Source organism: Mandrillus leucophaeus, unplaced genomic scaffold (genome assembly GCF_000951045.1).
Source record: "Mandrillus leucophaeus isolate KB7577 unplaced genomic scaffold, Mleu.le_1.0 Scaffold58, whole genome shotgun sequence".
NCBI classification, from domain to species: domain Eukaryota; kingdom Metazoa; phylum Chordata; class Mammalia; order Primates; family Cercopithecidae; genus Mandrillus; species Mandrillus leucophaeus.
In genome coordinates this window covers 1,494,339-1,503,714 of record NW_012106252.1, presented here as the reverse complement: position 1 = coordinate 1,503,714, position 9,376 = coordinate 1,494,339, and the positions used below count along the sequence as shown (strand labels likewise).

The following is a 9,376-nucleotide window of genomic DNA, read 5'->3' as shown; positions in this document are numbered from 1 at the left end:
GAGCTGGCAGAAGTACAGTTCTATAGGTGGGCCTAGTGGTGCATGCTTGAATCCTAGCTACTTAGGAGACTGAGGTGGGAGGATCACTTGAGACCGGCCACTGCACTCCAGCTCGGGAGACAGAGCGAGACTCCGTCTCAAACCTCGAAAAAAAAAAAAAAAAAAAAACAACAAAACACCTTCCATGATGTGATTATTACGCATTGCACGCCTGTACCAAAATATCTCATGCACCCCCACTATGTGCTCACAAAAATTTTAGAAAGAAGACTTTAATGCAGCAAGTATATTTAAAAAAAAAAAACAGTGCAGTCCTTAGCGTAAAGGGAAAGGACTTTTACCACACTTCAGGCAGCTGACCTTCCCCTCTGGGTCCCTGCAAGTCCTAGAGGAGGAAAGCAGCCCTCAGGGAGTTTCTGAGCTCCCCTAGGGGGAATGATGCATCTAGCCCAGTGGCATCTGGTATTAATCAACCTACTGTACTAGAGCAGGCTTGGCTAACCAAGTTCATGGTCTCATTAAATCCCTGTACAGGCCTGCCTCCCATCACAGCCTTAAGCTTCTCATGGCAGAAGTTTCCTGATGTTGCAAATACCTGGAATATACTGTCACCTAGACCCACCTGGGTTCTGCTGAGACATGAGATCACAGAACAAGGGAAGCCACCTAATCCAGTTCCCCCACTTCCCAGTCCCAGGAAACTGAAGCCCAGAGATGCCAAATGACTGAGGTCCGAGGTCATCCAGCATCAGAGCCAGGATTACATAATCACTTAAAATGCAGCTCAACTGTGAAAGTGAGGAGGGAGAATACAAGTGTGAGTTCATGACCCACCATCCTCAGGGAAAGCCTACATCATGTCACTCCCGACAGGTGACGCACGTGCACATGCCTCTGATCTATCTACCCTGCCAGCTACAGAAATCAAGACAAAGCCTGGAATCTACAAACCTACCAGCATCTCCAGCAGGAAACGGCGGAGGTGAAGTGGCCCTTCCTCAAGCACAGAGAAACCAAAGCTGAAGGGTGTATGTATCCTCAGCTTACCAGCAGCAGAGAGGCCCAAGAGAACCTCTGCGCCGGAGGCTATGCCCCCTACACCAGGCCTCCTCTGGCCTCACTGAGGGGAGGGCTCGCTCAGCCATCATCTGCTCTCCCTCCCTGACGCACTCTCCTTTTATTTCTCACACTCCAGAAAGTAACAAGGATAAGCCCCCTCCTCATAACCTTCCTCCCCTTCAGAGCACAGAGAGCTCCTGGAGAACCAGGGCTGGTCCCTGTTCTTTCCACAGTGGGCTAACCCTGCTCTTAACTTTTTCCAGAGACAAAAACATCAGGATTAAAGCCAGGTGGCCAGAGGGCTACATTCCGGGCCTTTCCAGCTGGTTATCAACTCTGCCAATTACTCCTCCCCCATCCCTTAGCAAGGGGACAACAAAGACTTCCCTGCCTCCACGGCTGTGAATGTCAAAGTTAAATGGAAGCTCTGATGCTATGAACCAATTAATCTACTCAGCTAGGCCAGTGGGTGAATGCACATGCACAGAAGTGTCCACTATAAAATGTGACCTCATACGCCAGACAATGCTCATACCCCTTCCAATTACCCAGTCTCTAGATCCGCTGCACACCCTTCTGCGCTTCTGTCTACCTCCTTCTCCACCTCTCTTGTTCCTCCACAACCCCCAGAAAAAGATAAACTGGTCCCTGGAGCCTGAGGATGAAGCTGGCAGTGGTGAAGCTGAGGCAGAAAAGGTGAGAAAATGACATCAGGAGATGTAAATGAGAAGCAGGGGTGACCTGTGGCTCCCCTTCTGCACCCAGCAGTGACAGACGCCCACGGCTGTCTGCCACTCCCCATTCAGTTGGATGGCTCCCTCCTTCCCAGGCGACACTCTCTCCTTGACACCACTCCACTCTCCAGGGCTGTGGGTCTGGCTCTTGCTCCTTCCAAAGTCTCTACCCCCTCCCAAGTCTGGAGCCAGAAACAGCCACACAGTGAGGAGAGCGCTGAGTGGGGCGTGTACTGAGCAGGGATAGGAGGGGAGGAAGAGCGAAGACTTAGGACTTGGGGTCAGGCCACACCAAGGCAGGGACAGAAAATAGACCAGACGACACTGCAACCCACCAGGGGAGGGGAAACAGAGCACACAGTAAAACTGTCACCCGCTAACAAAGCCACACGCGGAGTGGGGGCAGGGTGGGGGCATCCTACCTTGCAGGGATCTTGGACTTGGGACTGAATCTGTCAAAGAAAATGACCAAGGCAACTGAGTGACCCACTGATGGCTGGAGGCTTTGGAGGGAGAGGGTGGGAACAGGGAAGGGTCCCATGGACAAGCCTTTCAGGGTTAAAGCCCTCACCATCCCTCTCCTGTTCTGCAATGGACAACGGAGTAAGGCCAGCAGAAGAGGTGAAAGCACCGATAAGCAGAATGGAAGCAAGAAAGAGCAAAGACCAAAGGGGCAGAGAGTGGGTAGGAGGAGGACGAAGGCTGGGCAGGTGTGCTCAACACCAGCGCCTCCCCCAGGCCCTCTGCAGGGACAGCTGGATGACTTGAACTCTGGGTTCTCCAGCTGGCACGGTCCCACCCTCTTAATGCCAATCCCTTTTTGTCTCCACGAAACACTATGAGATGATCGGCCAGCATGGGGTTGACCTGTGCTGTGGATAAAGATGCTGATTTGGGACAGTGTCACTATTTCCCAAAATGCCGTAAGCAAAGTGTGTCCCAGGAAGAGGCTGCACAGGTGTACCAGCCCAGGGGTAACTAACACCACTTATGTAGAGCTGGCTGCAAGGGCTGGCCGGCAGGAATCACATCTACATGGAGAGAAAAATTAGTTGAAATACAGATGGGCTGACAGGCGAGGGTGTTTCTTGCTGGGGATTCAGAGGAGGGAATGTCTGTTAGGGCCCCAGGATGGTGGGGATGGGCTGGGAACTGCTGTTGTAGGAGCTGGCTCTGTCATCCTGGGGTCCTGGCGTCTGCCCTCCACTTGGGAGAAGAGTCTCAGAGAATTTTCCACTTCCTGGAATTTCTGTAACCCTATCTCCTCCACAGCCTCCCTGCCCAGTTCACACCCCCATAAGAAGAACAGGGGTAGAAGAGAATAGGGGGAATGGAGGTGACCAGGCACAGCATGGGTCCTCCGCCTCAGGAGCACCCACAGGGGAGGCTCAAGTCATACCATCCTCGCGTCCCAGGCACACTCCCATTACAAAACCCAAACCACTTTCATCCACCTCTGCCAGCCCAGGCGGGAAAGGGAAAGGGGAGAGAGATACAGAGGGTACCGAAAGGCCACTCCCTGGAACATGCCTGAAGCCTCAGGGAGTTACCTTGTGGCATGGCAGGCTTGGCCTTCTTTGCAGGCGCCACCTCATCGGCCCTGGACTCAGAAAAAGATGCTGTCCTGCTGGGGGCTGGCGTCTGGGGTGAGACAAGGAGAGTAAGAGGTAAGAGTCACAGCTGGGAAAAAAGTCACTGGTCCTCAAAGGCCTCAAAGAAAACTAATAAAAATTATGCATGGCAATGCTCTTTATAAGCTGCTTCCAAAAGTACTAACAATCCTCTAAGATACGAATTAATATTATCCCATGTTACAGATGAGCAAACTGAGGCCCTGAGTGGACAAAATACTGGCTAAGGTTGCTCTCTCAGCAAAAAGTAAGAGAGTAACAATTTTTAAGTTTTTCTTTTCTTTTCTTTTTCAGATTAATTCTCGGCTCTGTTGCCCAGAGCTGGAGTGCAATGGCGCCATCACAGCTCACTGCAACCTCTGCCTCCCGGGTTCAAACAATTCTCATGCCTGAGCCTCCCGAGTAACTGGGATTACAGACATGTACCACCATATCCGGCTAATTTTTGTATTTTTAGTAGAGACGCGGTTTCACCATGTTGGCCAGGCTGGTCTCGAACTCCTAACCTTAGGTGATCCACCAGCCTCGGCCTCCCAAAGTGCTGGGATTACAAGCGTGAGCCACCATGCCCGGCCACAATTTGAACTTGGTTCCAATTTTAAAATCCTTGGTCCTTCCATTATACTACTTTGATCAGGGCAGGAAAAAAATTGGCAGAGAGCCAGAAACCAACCATGCACTAACTCCTGCTGTATTTCCTCTATGCCCCCAGGCAACAGAGAAGGAGGACTGTATTCTAGTGGAAAAGATGAGATGGTTCCTTCCCATAAGGTTGGGGGAGGCTGGCACCTACCGATGTGCTCCCGCTGGCGTTGAGGAGAAAGTTTGCAGTGTGGGCCGCTGTGGGTGGCTGGTTGGGGATGGGTCGGTGGCCCAGGGCCATGCCCACAATGGCCGTCATGTGAGTCTCCGTGCCAAAGACATGGATGGGGATCCCAGTGGTCTTCCCTGTAAGGGAAGGAAAAAACATCCATAATTCAAGTATGCAGATAAGTGCCCAAGTCCACGTGATCCTGCAAAGGCCCTTTTAGAGCCATGATCAGTGTTTGGCACATTCAGTGCAAGACCAATATCCAGGGCAAATCAGCTGTCATAATTCACTACCAGACAAAGCTTTCTAAAGGCCACTTCCTGATAACAAGAACAAGAAACATGCCAGGTGCAGTGGCTTACACCTGTAATCCCAGCACTTTGGGAGGCCGAGGCTGGCAGATCACTTGAGGTCAGGAGTTTGAGACTAGCTGGGCCAACGTCGTGAAACCCTGTCTCTACTAAAAACACAAAAAATTAGCCAGGCTTGGTGGCGTGCGCCTGTAATCCCAGCTACTTGGAGGCTCAGGCAGGAGGATCCCTTGAAACTGGGAGGCAGAGGTTGCAAAGCAAGCTGAGATCGCGCCACTGCACTCCAGCCTGGGCGATAGTGCGAGACTTTCGTCTCCAAAAGAAAACACAAAAACAAGAAACATATTTACTGGCAAGATAGCAAGATTCAAGTAACCAAATTATCAGAGCCTGTATTCCTCCTGCTCGCAGTCTGGACCCCAGCTCTCCAGCTTTCCTTAGCCTTCATCACATGCATCCACCAGTGCTTGGTCTCTGTTCCTAAACACCCTGAGCCCATTCTCCCAGGGCTCTGGCCCTGCTCCTCCTTCTGCATGGAACTCTCCATGGAGCTTCCCCTGGCTGCTCTCTGGTCTCCCAGCTCAACCCAAGCGCCGTCTCCTGAAAAAGGCCCCCTCTGACCTTGATGGTCACTCTCTCCCATGCCACACTCCCCTCTTCCTTGTACAGACAGACCCCTAGCATCTTCTCCTACTGTTTATTTGTGGAATGTTCTAATTTTAAGAGCATGATTTGGTAACTTCACTGTGCCATCCCCAGGCCTGCCCCACTGCACATAGCAGGTCCTCAGCTTTGAACCAGCTCTACGAAAAATAAAACAAAAGGCTCACACCTGTAATCCCAACACTTTGGGAGGCCTAGGCGGCTGCATCGCTTGAGTCCAAGAGTTCGAGACCAGCCTGGGCAACATGGCAAAAGTTCGTCTACAAAAAAATTAGCCAGGCGTGTGCTAATTTTTTGTACAAAAATTGTATTTATTGTGGTGTGCATCTGTAGTCCCAGCTACTCAGGAGGTTGAGGTGGGAGGATCCCTTGAGTCTGGGAGGCAGAGGTTGCAGTAAGCTGTGATCACACCACTACACTCTAGCCTGGGTGACAGAGTGAGACCCCGTCTCCAAAAAAAATAAAAAATAAAAAATGCCTGTAATCCCAACACTTTGGGAGGCCAAGGCAGGTGGATCACGAGGTCAAGAGATTGAGACCATCCTGGCTAACACGGTGAAACCCGGTCTCTACTAAAAATTAAAAAAAAAAAATTAGACGGGCGTGGTGGCAGGTGCCTGTAGTCCCAGCTACTCGGGAGGCTGAGGCAGGAGAATGGCGTGGACCCGGGATGCAGAGCTTGCAGTGAGCAGAGATCACGCCACTGTACTCCCGCCTGGGCGACAGAGGGAAACCGTCTCATAAAAAAAAAAAAAAAAAAAGAAAAGAAAAGAAAGAGAGAAAAAAAAAATTAACCCTATTCAATTCAAACCTAAGTCAAATTGTGTCACTTGGCTGGGTGTAGTGGCTCACATCTATAACCCTAGCACTTTGGGAGGCAAAGCCAAGAGGATCACTTGAGACCACAAGTTTGAGATCAGCTTGGGCAACACAGTGAGACACTATCTCACAACAAATTTTTTTTTTTTTAATTAGCCAGGCGTGGTGGTGCGCACCCGTGGTCCCCGATACTTGGGAGGTTGAGGTGGGAGGATCACTTGAGCCCACAAGGTCAAGGCTGCAATGAGCTATGATGGTACCACTGCACTCCAGCCTGGGTGACAAAGCAAGGCACTGTCTCAAAATAATAATAATAAAAAAAAATATGTGGTTCCTCTGCGTAAACACCTCTTGTGCCTACTATCTCACAGTGATGGCCAAGTCCTCCTGTGACCTGTAGTGTCTCACTGCCACTCTCTCAGCCCCAGCCCCCTACCACTGCAGGTATTGGAATTTGTCCTTCCCTCTCCAAGAGTCACCATGGTGCTGCTCCCTCATTCTAGGTCTTTGTTCAAATGCAATTTTCCTTCCTTTTCTTTCTTTCTTTTTTTTTGATACAGGGTCTCACTCTGTCACCCAGGCTGAAGCACAGTGGCATGATCATGGCTCACTGCAGCCTCGACCTCCCGGTTCAGGTGATCCTCCTACCTCAGCCTCCCAAGTAGCTGGGACTACAGGTGTGTACCACCATGACCAGCTAATTTTTGTATTTTTTTTTTTTGTAGAGGCGGGGTCTTGCCATGTTGTCCAGACTGGTCTTGAACTCCTGAGCTCAAGGGATCCTCCCGCTTCGGCCTCCCAAAGTATGTGAGCCACCATGCCCAGCCTTGATCAAGTTTGATCAAGCATTTTCTGATCTCCCTGTTGAAGGCTGCCCTGGCCCCTCCCACACGCATTCTCCCTTTCCCTGCTTTGTTTTCCTTCCTGGCACTCAGCACCCTCTGACACCACAGTTTGCGTCCTCTGTTCCATGAAGGCTTGCTGTCTGTCCATTTGTGGCTGTAACCCTCATCGCCAGCACAAAGCCCAGCACAGAGCGAGTGGTCTTTAATAAATATCTGTTAAGTGTAGAGCTGAATGAAAATGCTTTCCTGACCACACCAAAGTTTAGGACAGCACTCTGTGTTGGGACAGGGAATGGAAACCCAAACTGCATACCCAGGAAGGGGAGTGGAGAGAGAGTGAAAGAGCCCAAGACTGATGCTCAGGAATCAGGAATCCCAAAGAGGAAGGTCACCCACACTCAGGGCGAGGCGGAGAGAAAAGGTCCCCATCTTACCGACTTCTCCCATCACCCGTAAGCCCTCCTGATAGTTGGGGCCACCTCTTCGGACAAAGACTGTTACTTCGTGCTCCTTCAAGGGGCCCTGGTAATCTCGAATTGCTCTCACGATGCCCTGGAAGCCCAAAGGGACATGTGACTAAAAACAAGGCAGCCACAACTCAATGATTTATAACCAGAATAAACAAATGTACCAGGTGTATGTGACAAGGGCTGCTCCCCAGGAAGCATGGGACCACGCACAAGCAGCCACGGCCTGGGATATGATCACTCAGAATGTTGCTGAGGTGGGAACGTGGGGTACCCGGGATTGACACCCCTTAATGTCATGGAGGCTCCAGGCCTCTATCGTCAACAAGGCCTTGCTGGTCTCTCTTTTGTTCCATCTACAGTCATTATTGCCTCTTACTACATTTTTTTTTGGTGGGGATATCTATGTTGGGCTCTATGCAAGGGTTCTCAGAGGTACTAAGACATAGTCAATGTCCCACAAAAGCTTCTTAAGTGATGTGCGGGAACAGTTCTTTTTTTTTTTTTTTTTTTTTTGAGACAAATTCTCGCTCTGTCACCCGGGCTGGGGTGCAGTGGTGCGAGCTTGGCTCACTGCAACCTCTGCCTCCCGGGTTCAAGCAATTCTCCTGTCTCAGCCTCCCGAGTAGCTGGGACTACAGATGCCTGCCACCATATCCGGCTAATTTTTTTTATTTTTAGTAGAGATGAGGTTTCACCATATTGGTCAGCCTAATCTCAAACTCCTGACCTCAGGTGATCCATCCACCTCGGCCTCCCAAAGTGCCGAATTACAAGTGCGAGCCACCGCGCCCAGCACGGTGTAAGAACAATTCTTACAGTGGATATCCACTTTGGAAAAATGAGGGTGGAAAGGTGTGTCCAGTTATGTTTCTCAAGACAGAGGCTAGATTTTGAGCCTGGAGTCTGACTTCTGTCACCCAAGGCATTTCACACAAAGCTCCATGTACAGTACCTGCTCCAAACCAAGTGCCCTAACCAAGGATCAGTGCAGGGCAGCTCAGAAGTTAAATCAAAGCTGCTGAGGCTCCCTTGTCCCAGATTTGTCTTTTAAATCAGGTCCAGTTATGGACACCCTGATTTTGGCAGGACTGATGGGGTCTGGTCCCACAATTTTATTTATTTTTTGGGACAGGGTCTCATTGTTGCCCAGGCTGAAGCACAGTGGCACGATCTCGGCTCACTGCGGCCTCCACCTCCTGGGCTCAAGTGATGCTCCTAGCTCAGCCCACTAATTTTTTTTGAATTTTAGTAGAGATGAGGTCTCATTATATTGCCCAGCCTTGTCTTGAACTTCTGAGCTCAAGTGATCCTCCTGCCTCAGCCTCTCAAAGTGCTAGAATTATAGTTATGAGCCACTACACCCAGCCCTTCACTTCTTGAGATCTCAGACTTTAAAGTTTGACACTTATCTAGTCATTATTCTCAAAACTCACATGGATCCACCAGATGTGGCACACTCTTTTGAATATACTCACTGAGCATCTGACAGTATGGAATATTAATAAATGGCCTCCTTGGGTGGCTATCTTGAAAGGGATGACTCTTGAGACACATTAGCTCTGTCATCCTTGTTGACAGCAGTCACATGTGCTTTTAAAGCATGCGCAAACACAGCCCTGACCCGTGAATAGGCACCCAGGCTGAGAAGACCCTGGTAGGACGAGAGGAGCCCTGGATCATCAAAGCACTTTCTTCATTCCAATCTTTTGGAAAAAGGGCTCATGACTGAGATATAAGAACAGGATGGCCAGGCGCAGTGGCTCATGCCTATAATCCCAGCACTTTGGGAGGCCGAGGTGGGCAGATCACGAGGTCAGGAGGTCGAGACCATCCTGGCTAACACGGTGAAACCTCATCTCTACTAAAAATACAAAAAAAATTAGCCAGGTGTGGTGGCGGGCACCTGTAGTCCCAGCTACTTGGGAGGCTAAGGGAGGAGAATGGCGTGAACCTGGGAGGCGGAGGTTGCAGTGAGCCGAGATTGTGCCATTGCACTCCAGCCTGGGCGACAGAGCGAGACTCCATCTCAGAAA

At 50.4% G+C, this 9,376-nt stretch overlaps 1 protein-coding gene across 4 annotated transcripts in view; it reads right to left on the bottom strand.

Annotated features, from left to right (window-relative positions):
* Window positions 1–9,376, bottom strand: part of ACLY (ATP citrate lyase) — a 76,427-nt gene that overhangs the window by 50,475 nt on the left and 16,576 nt on the right. For 2 of the 4 annotated variants that reach the window (XM_011998842.1, XM_011998840.1), the window contains exons 11-14: window positions 7,308–7,425; window positions 4,218–4,372; window positions 3,344–3,434; window positions 2,216–2,245 (exon numbers count right to left, since the gene is read on the bottom strand). In XM_011998842.1, coding sequence (XP_011854232.1) covers window positions 2,216–2,245; window positions 3,344–3,434; window positions 4,218–4,372; window positions 7,308–7,425 — 394 coding nt within the window. The remainder of the gene's footprint in view (window positions 1–2,215; window positions 2,246–3,343; window positions 3,435–4,217; window positions 4,373–7,307; window positions 7,426–9,376) is intronic. The other 2 variants (XM_011998843.1, XM_011998841.1) reach the window with 1 other exon arrangement.